The sequence below is a fragment of the Pyrus communis genome, chromosome 2, assembly GCF_963583255.1.
Source record: "Pyrus communis chromosome 2, drPyrComm1.1, whole genome shotgun sequence".
Taxonomy (NCBI): Eukaryota; Viridiplantae; Streptophyta; class Magnoliopsida; order Rosales; family Rosaceae; genus Pyrus; species Pyrus communis.
The window spans coordinates 11,157,202-11,177,086 of NC_084804.1; the positions used below are offsets into that span (position 1 = coordinate 11,157,202).

The 19,885-nt window shown below is 36.6% G+C and overlaps 1 protein-coding gene across 1 annotated transcript; it reads left to right on the forward strand.

Annotated features, from left to right (window-relative positions):
* Window positions 1-15,170: 15,170 nt before the first annotated feature.
* On the forward strand, window positions 15,171-19,786 carry LOC137726034 (inorganic phosphate transporter 1-4). The gene is made up of 2 exons (XM_068464891.1): window positions 15,171-15,294; window positions 17,762-19,786. Exon 2 carries the CDS (start codon window positions 17,829-17,831, stop codon window positions 19,443-19,445), a length of 1,617 nt encoding a protein of 538 aa, XP_068320992.1. The 5' UTR covers window positions 15,171-15,294; window positions 17,762-17,828; the 3' UTR covers window positions 19,446-19,786.
* The last annotated feature ends 99 nt before the right edge of the window (window positions 19,787-19,885 follow it).

The window sequence follows — 19,885 nt, forward strand, 5'->3', positions numbered from 1 at the left end:
CACACATATTCCACCATTTGTTTAGTGACATGTGATGTACCATCCCGTGTACCAATCACATTGAAAAATCTCTTCTATTATTGCCCTCTAAACTTTATGACCATATTATTTAATGTATACGCTTCGTTCATATCATGTAGTGCATGTGAAAAAATGTACGTTTGGTTGCGTGTTTAGGTGACTCTCTTTTTTTTATTTTTTTATTTTTTTTGAGAATTGAAATATCTTTCATGGGTAACTACTAACCCAGGGCACAAATACAAGATTTGAAAGTGAAGAACACAACCCCAATACATCAGGGTTGATGCAATATAGAGAAGTATGACGTGGCGTTTAATGGTTTGATTTCTTTTTCAAATCATTAAAGAAGAAAGATAACCATATCATGTGATTTACAAAATATGGTCTAAAACATGACTATCTAGCATTTTTCTAACAAAAAACGTCATTTAAAAAATAAATGGTTAGAAGCCACCCAGTAAGAATGAACCAGCCGGTTGGTATTTAAAACCAGCTCCAATTAGAGTGGTCTCTTAGGGTTGGCAGGTGTTTTTCTGTTTTTTCTTTTTGGTTAACCTACCTAGCTAGCCAATTAGTAAAATGCTAATTGCCAAACTGATCACAACCGTGGTCTTAATCACGTAGATCGAGCATGTATCACAATGGGAGTGACTCACACATTCGTGCTCATGTCAGCTCAAAAAGCGTTATGAATTCACCATGTTTCTTCCTGCACAAAGTTTCTTGGTAAATTACACAAAATTAATTTTAATTATAAATCGTATCATAATCTTATACTTCATGTTATAAAAATTACAATGACATATCTTATTTTACAAATTTATTACAATATTAAATCTCTGTTAAAAAAATTATTAATTTGTTTGTTAATTGCTGATGTGACCCTCTGTTACTCAATTGAATTAAAAAAAAATATATTAAAAAAAAAGTAATTAAATATTAAAAATAAATTAAATATAAATATTCTCTTCCAATTCTCTCTCTCATCTCTCTCTTCCCTCCCTTCTGTCGACGGCGAACTCCAAGAACAAATTGAAACCTCACCGGAGGTAGCTATTCGACGGTTTTCCGCTGAGTCGAAGGGCAAACCCAAACCGCCCCCCCCCCCCAAGGCCCGCAAACCCAGACGACGGCGTGATGCCGATCCTAGCGGTGCCGTTATTCAATGCGATCGACGCTAGTCGATAACAAACGCAATCTAAATCTAACAAATCGAGGAAATAAAAATGGATTTGAGATTTCAACGGAGAAATGGGATCGATGTGCGACGGCGAATCTTGAGATTGATCATCGAAGTGCCTTAGATTCGCCGGAGGAGACACATCGTGTTTGTCTTTCAAATAGGGGGTACAGATTGCAGACAGCAGGTGGTCAGGTAGGCGCGGGTTTGCGATGGGTCAAGCAGCAGTAGGTGCGGATCATGGTGGTTCGGGATTGGTTGCGTTCTGGAAAGGTGCAGGTTATGGGCATCACAGATCAAGTGCGGCAGCAGTGGGTCATGCAAGTGATGGGGGGATGCAAGTGGTCTGGTAATGAGCAGGTGCGACGATTGCAGTGGCGAGTCAGCAGGTTTTAAGGGTCGGGTTTCACTCGGTGGCTCGAGGAAATAGCGGATTAGGAGAAACGACAGCTGGAGGGAGGGAGAGAGACTTTTTTTTTTTTTTTTTTTGGTCAAAATGGAGAGAGCTAATGGAAGAGATTTTTTAATTTTTTAATATTTAATTAATTTTTTAATTCAATTGGGCAAGAGAATGAAATTGTTTGTCACGTCAGCAGTTAACAGATAAATTCATAAAATTTTTAATAGAGGCCTAACATTGCAATAAATTCGTAAGATAAGGTATCACATTGTAACTTATAAAATATAATGTATGAGATTGTTGTTCGATCTATAATTAAGATAATTTTGTATAATTTACTCAAGTTTCTTCCTGCACAAAGTTTGCTACTGTACCAATTACTACCTTAGGATAGCATTTCTGCTAGGACCAAACGTGTTTCCGCAGCTATGTGCTTGGAATTCCGATAAAGTGGTCACATACGGGAGAAAAATACTCACAAAAGACGGCCGACCTCCTTTTAATTTATTTGGAGCAACAAGTTAACAACACGAGACGAATCAACGCATAAAAAATACACATATAATAAAACTTTGGAGTCACGTAGTCGAGTTAGGAATTGTTTATGGTTCAAACGGACAAAAGTATAGGAAAAGATAAAAGAATAGTATACGAGAGTTAGTTGTTCATGTTTTGTAACTATTCCTACACTCTTCTTGAAAATGAATCTCACATTGGTGAAAGGAAGAATCTTACATGTGTTTATAAGTAGTTTGACTACTTCTTATATTGCTAATTGGTTTTATGGTAAAACCTTAATTTTCTTCTTCGTATCAAAGCAGGTTCCTAACGGCCACACATATCACCCGATTTGTGTTGTCCGCGTGTTAGGCTTGAAAATTCCTTATACGTGAGGGAGCGTGTTGAAAATGAATTACACATTGATGCAAAGAGAGACCTTACATAAGCTTATAAGTAATTGGGCTCCTCGTAAAGACATGAGCAAAAGAGGAAAAGTTGGTTCCAAATACCAGGTTAGGTTTGGGATACTAAAACTTATATGACTATACAAGAGCCATAATTGAGACCGTCCATTCTTTTTATGATCATTTCTAAAAGAAAATTTGTTTCATTGAAAATTGTTTATTTACTTGTTACCATAATTGTTGTTTGTTGGTTCATGAATGGCTAAACCGGTTTCTAAATTAAATGAAATTTTCAAACGAAATCACTAAATAATAAAAATGAACAATTATGGTATAACATTTGTATAAAAAAATGATGTCAGATCGTCATAAAATGAGGAATGACTTATGTCATGACCTAAGTCAAATATTTTCCAACTCAAATTTGGAGTTTCATTTTCATCAAATTCGTGATTAGTGATTAGTAAAATTATGAGTAAAATATTATATAAAGAGGATTATTGATGGGTCCATATACAAATGAAGAAGATTGAGGATTATATAGTTCCTTAGACCATCTCCAACAATGGCTTATAACCTAAAATTCCCCCTTTTTTTTCCCCCCAAAACCCACTCCAACCCATGTGCTAAATAAAACCTAAAACCCAAAACTTAAAAGAAGGCCAAATACCAGCCCATTTTTAGGCCAAAAGTCATTATGGGCCCTACCTGTTGTGAGTGAAACACGGGCTGTGAAGCCCACTTTCCCTTCCGTCACTTGCCCACGCGCCGCACGCGCCTTCAATTCTGCTGCAGCCGACAGCCCCACGTGGGCTGTTCCCTCAGCAATCAGTCCGAAAGGTAGCCTAACGGCTACTTTTTATATCCAACGGTGCAATTAACTGGGCCGTTGGTTAATCCAACGGTCCAGGTTCAAATTTTTTTTTTTTTTTTTTTAGTTTTATATTTATGTATTTATTGAATCCAACGGCTTAGATCAAATATAATTAAATATAACGGTAAAAAAAAAAGATCTAACGGTCCAAATTTAAATCCAACGGCTAGAATAATTTTAAAAAATTATTTAACTTAAAATTCAACCAAAAACTCTATAAATACCTATGTATTTGTTCAAACATCCACACAAAACTCATTTTTCTCCTACAATTCTTCTAATTTTTCTTTATACCATTTATTCTCATTTCTAGAATTTTCAAGATGGCAAAAGAGCATGTTAGAGGTCGTAATTGGACCTTTGACGAAGATATTGCTTTATGTTTGGCATAGATTTCGATTAGTGAAGATGGTGCCGTCGGCACCAATCAAAATAGAAAGGTTTTATGGGGTAAAATCGTTGATAAGTTCCATGAAAACTCCAACGCCGGTCGAAGGGAAGTTGGTGGTGTTTATGATCGGTGGAAGATTATCAACAAAGCATGCACTTTGTGGAAAGGAAGTTTGGAGAGAGCCATGGTTGACATGCCTAGTGGAAGGGGCGCCTCAGAAATTGTGAGTTTATTTGTTGATATTTTAGTTGTCATGTACATAATAGTATTTTGCAACTAATTGTTTTTATGTATTTGTTGCATAGGGTGACAAAGCAATGACAATTTACAAGACAAGAACTACACCAAAAAATCAAGCTTTTAAGTTGCATCATGCTTGGAACATCCTCAAGGATTGTCCGAGGTGGGGAACCGATGCGAACCAACAATATGAAAGATTATTTCATAATGAAGCCCCACCCCCAAATGATGTCAATGAAGGTGTGAATTTTGCCGACAATGAAGGTGTCGAACAAATGACCCCAACTTCTTCTTTTGCAAGGCCCCCGGGTAGAGATAAGCAAAAGGAAGCAAAGAGAAAAGGGAAGTCCCAAGATCCGACACGTGCACAAATTGCTAGCGAAATGGCAATAATGAACGAAATCCAGTGCCGTCGGCAAGAAGAATCGGCCCAAATGCTTTTGGCCATGAAGGAACAAGGGGATAGGGAGCAAGAAAGGTACGAAACTAATTTGATAATGGAGGACCTCGACAAATACACTCCAGAGAGGAAGAGATATTTACGTGGTAAGCAAAAGGAAATTTTATGAAGGAATGCCACAAGAAGTATATTTCAAGATGATGATTCATCTCAAGACTATCACCCAAGTCCATCACCAAGTCAAGATGGTGAATATCATTATTAAGTTTATGTAGTCTATGAGTTTTCGATTGTATTAAGTTTATGTAGTTTATTAATTGTCTTTTTTATTTTTTAAGTTTATGTGGTTTATTAAATGTCGTTGGTATTAAGTTTATGTGGTTTATCTTCATTTTCATGTATTGATTTAGTGATTTTTCAAAATTTATCGGAATTTAAATATTTTTAGGTTAAAATGTTCATAAAATTAATTTAGGATAGTCAACATAAATTTTTTTTTAAAAAAAGTTAATTTAAAAAAAAAATAGCCTTAATTCATTCTTTGATAATCTGGGGCTAAAATTTTAAGCCAGAAGGGTTGGAGTAGAAAAGCTGTTTCTGGGCTAAAACCTAAATTTTCTGGGCTAAATATTTTTAGGTTTTAGGTCACCATTGGAGATGGTCTTAGTGGCCCTATAAGAAACGAAAAGAAAAAATAATTGTTCCATCATATGCATGATGGCGCGATCATGACAGCATTATGTTAGGACTACGAAGATATTGGAGACTTGGGAATTCAATGGACAGCAAAACATCGAATGAAATGAATCACATTGATCGCAATTTTTTTTTTTTTTAGCAAATTAAGCTACTCAGTTTCAGCAATATAGGACAGCCACAGTAAGAGACTCAAAGTCTATAGGGAATTTTCAAAGCATGACATATCACACAATGGACAACCAACAAGTAGTAGTTCGCAAAAAATGATTCACTTTTCCAGGTGACACAAACAAGCAACAACTTAGGCAGTCCATACATTTTGACAACTATAGTTATGGCTGAGAAAATCGTGAACCATTCCCATTTAGAAGTAAGTTCTGCTTAAAATTTCCACAAGTGCATCCAAGAAGACAAATCAAATTCAATTATGGTCAATCTTGATGACTTAACGGATTAGATTGGATTCTTACATTTTTAAATCTTAAAATAATTCGACCTGATAACGGATTTCCTTCTCAGAATCCAATCTATATTATAAAGTACAGAAAGAAAGTTCCAAATATAAAACAGCACCTAAGGAAAATTATTGAATATGGTTTGTTTATTTCAATCATTTTCAACAATATATGGAATAGAAAAGCAAAAAGACAACTATAGTTGAGGGTTTCCATGAACACAAGCATCTTGTTATTATCTAGGATGAGAACTATGATTGACAATTGACACACTCCAAAAGATTGAACCTTTCAAAATGTTCAAGGTAAAGATTTGCCGTTCTCACAAACAAGAGCTCTAAACATCCAGGATGAGGACTGTACTATTGGAAAGGATCCTCACCAGATTCATTTCCTAGGGATCCCGTAATCGTAACCGTTTATCGTATATTGTGCAGTTAGTTTTCGTTAGGTACTATTTATATTTAATTTTAAATTTTAAATTTGACATAATTTATGACCGCACGATAAATGATCACGATCACAGAATCTCCGACATCCTTAGAAAAAAAATCCAACGATGATCATCTTCCGTCGTTTTTATAGGAAACATAGAGCTCTTATTTTCTCTAACCTAAAAGTTGAATATCTTTGAAGAATACAAAGATGGCACAATAATTGGGACCAATGTTTGACTCCTAGCATGTGATCAGAAACTTCCCTCTCACTAATTCATTTGTGTTATTTTGGCTTTATTGACGCGCCTTTCACCAACAACCATTTCACTGACTCCACAAGTTTTCTTATCTTCTTACTTTTATATTTATTTATTATAAATAATTTTACAATTTTATTTTCTTGCACAACGATATATTTACAATTAATAATATAAAAACAAATTGGTATCGAACTTGTTATTCATAATATTCGAATAAAAAATCTCTCATTTATAAGTAAAAATGAATACTACAAAACTGTAAATTAAAAAAGGAAAAGGATATAAACATTAAACACAATTAATTAAAAATAATGACCTTAACTATCATGACAATCTACTGTTAGCAAAGTTTCTCTAAGACTCCAACCTTGCTATTTTCATAATATTTATTTCTGTTGTTTTCAATAACAAAAACACTCTGCCAGATTAAATGAACACAAATAAAGTGGATACTATAAAATAATGAGTGCGAAAATAGTATTAAAAAGAGAGTCTTCCAATTTGGTGACTCATGAAAATGACAATGGCGTTCAAAAGTTTTAACAACCGATTCATTCCAGACGTGTTGAGTCGTCGACTATTTTATTATAATCCACAGAGTGTGACTCATTGTTGGATATAATAAGAAACAATTTTCGGAGGAGTAATTCGCAAGTAACTGAGATATGTGATGGTACGAACATGTAAGATTGTAAATTGATATATAACCAACTTGAACAAATTGAGATATGCGTTCGACTCGTTAAAGAAACAATTCAAATTTATGTTTGATTCGATAAAAAAACAAGTCAATCTTATACATTAATTTGTTCGGCATGCAAAACTTTTGAGTAACTCATTTTTTTTTTTTTTAACAAGACAAATTTAACTAGATTAGGCCATCATCAACTGAATGAGGATCAGACTATGGGCCAAATATAGCTTCATGACAAAAAATAATTTCCAACCTAGGGGACCAAAAGGTCATAGGCCAAACAAAATTTATTATTTTAATTGAATTATTATAGTTAATTAAATTAAACTACCATACTAAAATAAGATTTTCGGACATATCGAAAGATTATTGTTCAAGAAGTTAATTTGCTTGCAATGAAACTTCACATTTAAGATTTTTGTTTTTTGAAGAAGAAATAAGTTTACATTGACTATCTTCAATTTAAATGAACAAAATTGATATTATGTGTCACATCTTGATCCCGACATACATCCCAAACCAACACATGACGTCATCAAGTACCAGTATATCTAACATACCCCGCCTCCGGGATATGGACAAAGCATAACTCAATATTCGGATTGCGTAGTAATTTTTCGTATACTTTATGGCTGCATCTAACCTCCTCGTTAGACTGCCTACGTACCTTAAATAGGGATCAAGCCATTCGTAGTTCACCATTCGTTAAACTCTGAACTTTTCGTAAAACACTTTCTAGCAGAAAACATAGAGTACCATACCACACATCAACCATAAGCCAAACAAGAGTTGTCATCATGCCATTCACACACACACACATGTTTTCCAACACCATTCAACAATCACATCAATCAATAACACATACAATACACCAAAATGCAGGGATAAAGCAACACAGTTCGGCCGAAGCCTACATCTCAAAATTATGTGATTTCAGACTACTCAACGAAATCCAACAACATCGAGATTCGGACCACTCAATGGAACCAAAATACCAAGCAGGATTCCGGACCACTCAACGAAACCAAAATACCAAGCGGGATTCCAGACCACTCAACGGAATCACGGAGTAGAATGGATTCCAGTCCTCTCAACGAAATCCGAGTGGATACGATTCCAGACCACTCAATGGAATCGCAGAATACAATGGATATCGAACCACTCAACGAAATCCAAAGCAGGATACGATTCCGGACCACTCAACGGAATCGCAAAAATACAATGGATATCGAACCACTCAACGAAATCCAAAGCATGATACGATTCTGGACCACTCAACGAAATCACGAAGCACGAGGGATTCTGGACTACTCAATGGAATCCAGACAGAGCAGGGAACCAAACTACTCAACGGAACCCCAGTAGAACCCAGTTTCGAACCACTCAACGAAACCGAGCAAAAGTCCAAGAAACATAACGGCGGCTTGAAGAAACAAGACATGAATCAAATTACTCAATTCACGAAGGTCAACGAAATGAAACAAGCACAAGTACTAATTTAGAACGGATCAACAAAGCAAGAAATGAAACGATATCAAAGCAACAAATCTCTATGACAATGGGTTAATTGTCCGCTGCTAGCCCTCACATTTACCAAACAATCCAACATGCATTTCAAATCACATTTGACAAATATTCCCAATGCACAAGTCAAATCACATTTCATAATAATAGATCAATGGCCAAATGTAAAAATACATTTTACTAGAAATCACATTTATAAAACTAAGTCATATCCATAAAGGATATTAAATACAAAACCAGGATAATAATCATATCACATTTATTAAAGTCACTCACTAACCAATGTAGGCCCACTAAAGTTCACTTAGTTTCTAGTAGTACTAATTTTAGTATTTAAAATGATTCGAGACATGTTGACTAAAAGTCAACTCTCAGTCAACAGTGGGGTCCACAACCCTACGTAATTCGATCTAGAATATTCGCCTACGGATTACTGATCCGTAATTTCCCAAGAGTCTCATTAGTTTTCTAGAACAATATCCTAAAATTTCGAAATGATCCAATGGTCGGATCTTCGCCAATTGCTAGAATTAGGTGGCAGTCAACAATTACTTTTACAAACTTAATAATTCAATTCATCAATATCTATACGTTGGATTCCTGATCCATAAGTTTCTAATGTCCTTAAATATTACGTGCTATAATGCATTAAAGTTTGATGACGATCTAATGGTCAGATTGTCGATGGTTATAATGATCAAGTGGCTCATCGGGCCACGTGCTGCCGCATGCAGCGGCTGGCCGTCCCGACTCGCCAGAAAATTCACCTAATCCAAAAATTACCAATTTTTGTAGGAATGTAGAGCACAACAAGGGGAAGAACTTTCCTACCTAGGCTGAAGTCCAATTTAGCCGAGAAACACCTGAAAGCCACCTTGATCCATCTCAATTCGTACTCTCTGGTGGTCCACCGCCCCCAAACTTGTTTGGGATTTGTTCTTGGGCTCAAGAGGAGTATTTTGGGGGTGGTGATTAAAGGAGCACGTTTCAAAAATAGTGGATCGCCAGCAAGGTACCATCGCACCCACCGGTGCGGTTCTTCATGAAATCAAGGTCATTTTTTCGATTTTTTGGGTAAATATAGAAGAGAGGTTGATGCTAAGTTGTTTCCAGGTGGCCTCGGGCCGTGATTCACTAGAGAAACGCTAAAGATGGCGTTGGAAGTCGGCTATAAAAACTGGTTTAGGGGCCGAGTCAAGCAGGTCGAAAACGGGTCAAATGGATGAGTAGGGTTGGCTGGTTCACCTCCTTTCTCCTTTCTCTCTTTTCCCTTCCTTGCTTTCTTCTGATTGGCCCGTCTCTCCCTCTTTGCCCTCATTTCTCTTTTCTTCTTTCCATCACAGCAATACACGTGGCTTCTCCCTCCTTACCTTCCTTTCTCTTTTCTTCTTTCCATCACAACAACAAACGTGGCTTCCAGATTGTTGCTCCAGCAAATCTGGAGCTGTCTAGATAATAGTTAAATGACCATTTCACCCTTGTTTTTGCTCGTCTATAACTTCTTCGTTATAATTTCAAATTACATTCTGTTTGCGCATACACGTTTATATCAACGAGTATTATCCAAATATGTAAAGATAAGTAAAAAAATATATAAGGATCAAATACGACCTTGTAGAATTCCGTTTAGTTCATTAAAGGCGTTTTCATCCTTTTACTTATATATATATAATAAATAATAAAATAATAAAATAATAAAAAAACTATACGCCGTAAATAAAAAAGCATCGAACCTACGAATACGAAATACAAGATACGTAATTTTAAATAGTGAAATTCGAGGACGGGATTTCACATTATGTCTCACCGTTTTCATCTTTTTCTTTCTAATGAAATTTAGGCATGAAAAAGATTTAATTATTGTGAACAATCTTACATTTTATGTTTTTAAATTTTGTGTTGTAATGTTATCTTGTATATATTCTATTATTAGCAGCTTGGATGGTCTTTGGTTCCTCAACATCCACCTTGCTTTTAGTAGCTTGCACCACCGCCATCTCATTTTCAATAGCTTCAATTTTGGCAACTTTATCTTCAACTGCTTCATCTACAACAGTTGAGAAATCAAGCTCGAGCAGTTTCCTCCTTTTTTGCAGGCAGCATATACACGGCAACAATAGAAGGAGCAGGCTTTGACCCCTCTTTAGTGGTCGATCCACGTTTCTAAATGGCGAACTTTCCTTCATACTTCTGATAGTGGTGAGCTTTTCAGAAGCCGATCCAGTATTAGCCCCATATGGTCGCTTCATTTTATCTTCAAACCCCAAATGTTGGGAGCATCACAAAACTTCTACATTGAGTGATCTTCTCAGCTATTTTGAAAGGGCAAATTTCACAGGTTCAACAGCTTCATTTTCATTCATTGAAGGAGACAATTTGATAACAAGTTTTTCAGAAGAAACAGAACTTCAACGAGCAGCAGAGAAAGTACTTGATTACTTTTCAACTGAAGGTCGAGCAAGTAGGCCAACCTACCAGTAAGGCCCCGTGCTTCTCTCGCAACCCCAACCATACTGACTTTTGCTCTGCAACTCCCCGTTGCATCAACTTTTGCTCTATGACTCCCGGCCGTGTAGAATATTGCTATGTAACTCCCAGCCGCACCGATTCATCTATGTGGTTCCTCCTCGTTGTGATTATTCTTGCACCACAGCTCCAAGCCGCACCAACACCCTCCAACGGCTCCCCTTGCATCGTCGACTCTATTACGCGCAACCCATCCGCACTCAAACCTTAGAAGTTGTGGAAGTAGCCCAAATGGCAAGCCCAGCTCGCACTAGTGCTAGCATCTCCTCCAGACAGGCCATGTGACCCATCCTCACACGGCACCACTTCTGGCCTAGCGCATTATGCCCAACCGAGCGACTCCATTCTATCTCTCGAGCCTTATGAGCCCAACACTTCAGCGGTAGACCCCATCCACCATTGTTTACCAGGCCCAACGACCTTACTCGCACAGCCCAGAGCGATCCAACCTTCCATGCCACACCAAGCGCAGCAGCCTACTTTTTCTTCCTCATGTAACCTAGCCCTCGCCAGCCTTTGGCTAGCAACTTTAACTGCGCTGATCGCCAAGTAGGCCTTATTGTCATGTCACCCACATGGGCCCCAACCCACTCATTCCAAGCTGCCTTGTGGCAATAGTAAGAAGAAGAAAGAAATTTTTTTCTCACCTTAGACGTAATAGCAACAACAACAATGACGTCAACACCAAATCAATTCTTCGTCGGGCAAACAAAGAAGAAAAATGAGGGGAGGGGATACAATTTCCTCTGGTTATCTCTCTTTCTTGTTAAAAATAATTATTCCCTGGATTTATTTAATCATGTACTTAAGGTAGAGTTAAATAAATTCTATAGGCAATTGAACCCCATATCCCAGAAGACTTTCATTACAAGTAAAAGCTTATAATCCAATGTAGTCAATAAACCCGTTTTTGGCAAGTCTACTCAACTGGATTCATGCACCTTTTACGTACAGCACAGTAGGTGTGAGGGTACTTGTGGAGCAAAAAATAATCTAGTAAATCCTAGCGCTGACACGTGGTTTTTCACCCACAAGAGAGGAGAATGCCTTCATTAAATTAGCGAGACCCACATGCGTTCCACATGCATTTTAATCCTCAAGAAGACCTGAGCTGCTGACTGCAACTTCTTCAAGCTCTCTTCCTTATGGCAAGGAGAAAAGTATAAGGAATTAAAGATAGACAAAACCCTCATTAAGAAAATCTTGGAGCTGACACGCGAACTTTTTACCCACAAGTGACAACAAAACCCTCATTAAATTGGTGAGGCCCACATCTGTTCCATGCGTAGTTCAACCATTAAGAAGACTTGAGTTGCTAACTGCAACTTCTTCAAGCTCTCATGCTCATGGCAAGGAGAAAAGTTAAAGGAATTAAAGATAAGATTTATAACTAATTCATATCTTTAAACTTTCCTTACTGAAGACCAACTTAATCAAGTAAGGAATGAAAATTGAATCCAATCAAGGATTCTACGAGATGATATTATTAATTAAATAATATCTTTGGGATAATTTTCTTCTCCGTCCAATGAATGACACACCTTGGCCAACTAAATATCAACACATGGCATAGAAAACCCTACACATGGGACCGACTCTAGCTCCTATAAATACCCCGTCCTAGACCAATTTATGGTAAGATTTTGCTATGCAACTAAGCCCTAAACTCTCTCTTTTCAAAGAAATTCACGTAGGCATTGTAAATCTATTAGCCAAACCCTCCCCTCCACTCTATTGATGCATGATTTTGATCTTTAATCAAACGTGTTTTTATTTTATAGATACAAATTCGTCAAGACTAAACATGAAAATTATATAAGAGTAAAAATATACGCGGATTACTTTTTGAAAAAAAATCACTTAATCAGATTTTTGCTATCCAAAAAAAAAAAAAAAACAAAAAAAAACAAAAAAACTATACTTGCGGTGCGGGTGTCCATGACCACAAACATCTTAATCTTAACATCTAGGATTTTTTTATTTTTTTTTATTTTTTTTATTTTGTTCAAAATCTTAACATCTGGGATGAGGATTATGATTGACAACTGGCACACCCCAAAAGTAGTAGAATCTTTCAAAACGTTCAAGCCTTCAAGGTAAAGGTTTGCCGTTTTCTCTCAAACAAGGGAGATGTTGAAATTTGGGCTGTATTAGTAAAGAATTCAAAGATTTCACACTAATTGGGACCAATATTTGATTCCTAGTATGTGATCAGAAACTTGCCCACAACCGTATCACTTAAAAAAAATCTTTTTTTGACCCTTTTATTTTTATTAATGTATTACAAATAATTTTACTACTTTATTATCTTACAGAATGATATATTTTCATTAAGTAGCAAAAAATTAAATTGGTATCGAACTTGTTATTCAAGATATTCGAATAAAAAAACTCTCACTTACAAGTGAAAATGATTACTACTAAAAAGTAAATTGAAAACGCAAAAGATATTAACTGTGACACATTTAAAAATAATGTACTTAACCATCATGACAATCTATCAGTAGTAAAATTTCTCGGACCTTTCTATTTTCATAATATGTATTTATGTTATGTTCAATAACAAAAACACTCTGCTAGATTAAATAAACACAAATAAAATGGATACGATAAAAAATATTGAGAGTGTGAAAAATAGTATTAAAAAGAGAGTCTTCCAATTTATTCCTTCGTGGGGGGGGACTAATGAAAATGACAATGGAACGTTCAAAAGTCTTGACAACCGATTCATTCCATACGCTTTGAGTCGTAGACTATTTTATTTTAGTCACAGAGTGTGACTTGTTGGATAACAATTTTAGGAGGGGCAATTTGCATGCAACTAAGACTGTAAATTGATTTAAAAACAACTTGAACTTGTAGACAATATCTCAATGTGTTCAGCTCTTGAAAGAAACAAGTTAATTACTGTTTGACTCGATAAAAAAACAAGTTAAATTTATACATTGATTTGTTTGGCTCGTAAAACTTTTGAGCAACTCATGTTTTTCACGAGACAATCGAACTAGATTATATTAAGAAGTTAATCTGATTGCAATAAAACATCAGATTTGAGATTGTTTTGGAAAAAGAAATATGTTTACATTGATATTATGTCCCACCTTCTTCATCATTTTCTTCCTAACGAAACTTAACTTGAAACAGTTTGAGTTCGGTATTGAGCTTGAAATTTCCAGGTTGGCTCAAGCTCCATTTGTATTAGAAGCAAGCCACTTAGCTCAAATTGAAAAATAGTTAAACAATCCAAACTTGAGTTGAATGATATATATTCTAACCCAACTCGTTTACAGCACTGATAAAGATATATTACAACCAAAGCATTCCCCAGGCTTAAGTCCATATGCTACATGCCATAGGGCGGGCCCTAGAAAGTTTTAACATAAACAGGACGGACTCGCAATGGAAAGTTTTTTCATAATTTAAATTGAAACAATTGAATTGAGTACAACCAATATAAATAAATGAGAACCCGAACACGAATCATTGTTTTTGTGAAATAAAGGGAAGTGTTATTGGCACTTTAAAAATCTTATTCTACACTCTTCATAAGTGTATTTTTTTCTTTCCTAATATAGAAAGTTTGGAGTGTAGAATGAGATTTTTAGAGTGCTAATAACAATTCCCGAAACAAAATGCATCAACAATTAAAATTCATAAGCGATTCCTACTTACATCGACGGCTAGATTTCATTAAAGGTTTGGCAAGTCTTCCTACCATTTTCCAATTCGGAAGTAGCAGTACCAAAAAACGAATAAACAAAACAATGAGTCCATGTGAGACCAAATGTCAATTGCCAAAACCAATACCAACAAAGAGAGTGGGCCTTTTGGGGAAAAAAAATAAAACATTTATGCTACTAACCATATCCTGTCACGTGTCTTTTTGTCTACTCTAGTTAATTTTTACATTAAATTTTGAAAAAAATTAATTAAAATTAAGTGAAATGACATATGATAAATGATTAAATGTATGATGAGACCGTAGTTTATGGTGATGAATAAAAATGTTCTAAAGGAAGTAAATAAATAAAGAGAGGGAGACCACGTGTCGAAATTGTCGAGCAAGACGGGGAAGGTGGGGAGTGTGAGACTTCAAACAGGGTGCGACGGTTGACTTAAAAAATAAAAACGGACGCGGGGAGATAATGGAATATGCCGGTGGAAATTCCTTGGTGTGTGAACGCATTGGCTGCTGCCGTCGCCTATAAATATTCGCATCCCTTCCTTTCCCTCGTCTCACCATCAAATTTCTTCACCTCTCTCTCTCTCGCTCGGTCGCTCCCAACAGGTTAGTCTGCAAATTAAATAAATTAATTTATCTAATTAGATGTTAAACATCTTTATTTATGCTTAATTTTTTCTACCATTGTTGTCGATCTTGTAATTAAGCCCACTGATCTCTCCATGCATAGTTCTCTATCATGCATGCAAATTGCAAGCTCGAAGTGCAAAGTGTAAAGTGTAAAGTGAGTGGGGTTTTCTTTGTCATTGGGAATAGATACAATTTATAGCTTTTTCGAAGCATATCGTTCATGGGGTTCTCTTCCCTTTTGCAAGTTTCACATGGGTATCTCTTTCTTTATTTGTCCCGCTTCTGATTTATGAACCTGTGAGTTCGGCCAGTTAGTCAGTCACGAGAGTCTCGGGACAGTTTGCCCGCCTCTTGTACCTGAGTTCAAAATCCCCCTCTCGAAATTACAATACAGACGTGTCAGCTACCATATCAGAAATTAATTTTCTGGTTTTCACTCTAAAAACTCCTCCTTTCACTGTATTTTTTAATTTTATTTTTTGGGGTCTTACCAGAGATGAAGTAGAAAAGATGGAATTTTTAGAAACCCATTGTGCATCAGATGCAGGTAAGTTAGAAAAATAAGTTAAAAGTAGTATTAATTCTGAGTTTTTGGATCTGAGATTATCTTCTGAATTTAGAGTATTAAAGTTCTGTAGCCGTTCAAACAATTAATCGCATTCATAATCTTCATCTGTAAATAGCTGTAAATATTAGTTTAAGCTAATTAAATTACTGTTTTGATATTTTTAATCCCAAGAAATCTGGTTAAACAACCCTGGAAAAATAGGCCTAGGCCGCTCTGTTTGAAGGGTAATTTAAAATAAAACTAATTAAAATAGTTTGAAAATTTTGAGTTTTAACGAGAATGACAAAATAAAAGGTAAAATGAATAGTATCATGATTAAAATTTTTAGTGTAAAAATGTGATTTTTTTGTTAAAATGAACAGTATAAAGAACTTTTCATTAAAGTTCCCTAATTTAAAGGGTTTAACTTTACACGCTAATGGCGGATTCTTTAGACTCTTAGAGTGCAAAGATTGAAAATTTAATTTAATTCCACGCGGTTTTGATATTGTTGGACAGACAAAGGTTGAAGATTTAAAACTAATTTTAAATTTTATTAGAGATAAAGATTGGTTGGTGCATATTTTAAATGGTTTCGTAGAGACTTTGAGACTTCTATTCAATCCTCAGTAGGTATCTGTTTGTCTGCTTGTGTGGGGCAGTTTGAACGTGATTTTCCTAGTTCAAGCCTCAAAAATTTGTGTACAACAACTCTCACGCCGAATGAAATTAATAAGAAAGTTAAAGGAGCAAAGTATGACAGGCGACATGGTCCAAATGCCCCACCAGAGCTTTTCTCCCTTGAGAAATCTGGCCAAAAAAACAAAAACCTCTTCAGTGGTAGAATGAGGCAGAGTTCATTGTTTGTCTTTTCTTCCACTTTTCCAGTAGTCATGGAAGTTTTGCTAGTTTCAGAAGTTCATTTCACTTTTTCATGCTCAAGTAAAATGGTCCCTTTTTTTGTGGGGTAGCAAATAAATTTTCTTTGGAATGTGTAGTTAGTTAGAGAAATGCTAAAAGGATTCTCTCAAAGTGTTGACTCTTTATGAACTTTTTGATACTTTTCAATTTAACGTCAATTTCTATAACAACATATAAAACTTTGAGCTAAAAACATAAAAAGGTAGAGTACATGAAGAATTTTACTTCTGAAAAAGTCTCCTTAGCATTTCATTATAGTATCCTTCACTAGAAGTCTTTTTCTCTAGTTAATGTTGTGATGTGATAAATTAGTGACAATTTTGAATAGTCAGAAATTATGAAGTGAATTGGTTGAACCTGGAATTCTAGGTGAGGCAAAATTTAATTTTCAACGTATGACCAACTGGAGGAAAATCGAGGGCCCTGTAGTCAGAAATTATTTGTGACCTGTCAGAGTTGGGAGTCCAATTTTCAAACTCCCTTGTTGATAATTAAACACTTGTTTGACTTTTCCTTTGTTTTTCCTCTTTGTTGAAGATTGACTGATTAATTATCACGCTCATTGGAAACCCGTGTTTCCGATGATTTAGATGTATTTAGAATTTGGGTTGTGATTTTTTTTTTTTTTTTAACAAACGATGTTCTACATTAATAGAGAAGGAGATGTGTTTAGCTTTATAATGGGCTAACAATAATGTGGTTCAAATTCACGTTTGACGAAAACTGAATTTAAGACCTTTTATTTACAAGTAAATAAGAATACTATTAGATCATAGTACTAAGTGTAAATACTAATTTTCAATTTTTTGCCGTCTTCAAACTAGGGTGTAATAAAGCCGAACCGGTATAAATTCTTGTATTATTCTCTTGTTATTTATATTTGTTGCTATATTATTGTTTGAATATTTTACGTTGTGTTTGCCGCTTCCGCACAATAAGTATTTTTTTCATTTTCTCACTCTTCAAATTGTGCAGACAAAAAAAAAAAAGCTGGTGAGAAAGAAAGAGAAGAGAGAGAGAATTTGTAAAAGCTAGCTTAGCCATGGCTAAAGAGCAATTACAGGTTCTCAATGCACTTGATGTAGCAAAAACACAATGGTACCATTTCACTGCAATTATCATTGCTGGAATGGGATTCTTCACAGATGCATATGATCTCTTCTGCATATCTTTGGTGACCAAGTTGCTCGGCCGCATATATTACCACGTTGACAACGCAGAGAAGCCGGGGACATTGCCTCCGAATGTGTCAGCTGCCGTAAATGGTGTGGCGTTTTGTGGAACCTTAGCAGGCCAGCTCTTCTTTGGCTGGCTTGGTGACAAGATGGGAAGGAAGAGAGTTTATGGAATGACTCTTATGCTTATGGTCATATGTTCTATTGCTTCAGGTCTCTCATTTGGGCATACCCCAAAAACCGTTATGTCAACGCTTTGTTTCTTCCGGTTCTGGCTAGGGTTTGGTATTGGCGGTGACTACCCTCTTTCTGCCACAATCATGTCCGAGTATGCTAACAAGAAGACTCGGGGCGCTTTCATTGCCGCGGTCTTTGCCATGCAGGGGTTTGGAATTTTAGCAGGTGGGATATTTGCTATTATCTGTTCGGCCGCGTTTAATGCCAATTTTGATGCTCCAACATATGAGGTCAATGCACTTGCCTCAACCGTTCCACAAGCGGACTACCTGTGGAGGATTATTGTGATGGTAGGAGCAATCCCAGCTGCAATGACTTACTACTGGCGCATGAAGATGCCTGAAACTGCCCGTTACACCGCCCTTGTTGCAAAGAATGCGAAACAGGCTGCATCCGACATGTCAAGGGTTCTGCAGGTAGAAATTCAAGCAGAACCCCAGAAGGCTGAGCCAACTGCTAATGCATTTGCTTTGTTCTCCAAGGAGTTTATGCACCGTCATGGACTTCACTTGCTTGGAACAACAAGCACTTGGTTCTTGCTTGACATTGCATTCTACAGCCAAAACCTGTTCCAAAAGGATATTTTCAGTGCGATCGGATGGATTCCTCCTGCAAAGACGATGAATGCTATTGAAGAAGTTTACAGAATCGCAAGGGCGCAAACTCTTATTGCATTGTGCAGTACTGTCCCCGGCTACTGGTTTACGGTAGCTTTCATTGACAGGATTGGAAGATTTGCAATTCAGTTGATGGGATTCTTCTTCATGACAGTGTTCATGTTTGCACTGGCTATTCCCTACGATCACTGGACTCACAAGGACAACCGAATTGGGTTTGTAGTGATCTACTCATTGACCTTCTTTTTTGCAAACTTCGGTCCTAATGCAACCACATTTGTTGTGCCGGCTGAGATTTTCCCAGCTAGGTTCCGGTCTACGTGTCATGGAATCTCAGCCGCGTCCGGGAAGCTTGGCGCCATAGTTGGTGCATTCGGGTTCTTGTACTTGGCTCAGAACAAAGATAAGAGCAAGACAGATGCAGGGTACCCTCCAGGCATCGGGGTTAAAAACTCGCTCATTGCGTTGGGTGTGGTCAACTTCTTGGGGATATTGTTCACTTTCTTGGTGCCTGAATCGAATGGGAGGTCGTTGGAGGAGATGTCGGGCGAGAACGAAGAAGAAAGCGAAACCGGGGCAGTGGAGTTGGAGCAATCAAGCTATAACAACAGGACAGTTCCAGTTGTGTAGGTTGGATCTATAAGCAGTGCAGAAAATAATGTTGTAATGTAAGCCTGTAGTTCATTTTGGGGAGGGGTATTTCGTCCTTTGTGGTATTCACATGAGTCCATGTCCTGGCTTTTACAAAGGATGCCAGATAAAGTGTGCATTTTCCATGCATAACATGTGTGTACGTAAAGCGTCAGCGTTTATCTTTGAACCTGAGGTCTTGTGTTTGAAACTGTCTTCTGCGGGTACGCATGTTTCTCTCCGCAGCTGTGACTAAGTAGTATCGAGTATATAAAGTAGAAGAGAATCATCAACCGTTTTCTGTTTCTCAATGCGAAAGTTGAATTTGTTTTGGGGGTTTAGGTAGTTTTGCACATTTTCTCTTAAGGCAGAATGGCTAGTCCACTCTCACTGTTCAGAGTATGTCTTATGTCAGATCGTAGTCGTAGTCACGTAATAAT

What these genes read in the sequence shown, in the direction of transcription:
- LOC137726034 (XM_068464891.1), top strand. Translation starts at nt 17,829, where the DNA reads ATGGCTAAAGAGCAATTACAGGTTCTCAATGCACTTGATGTAGCAAAA.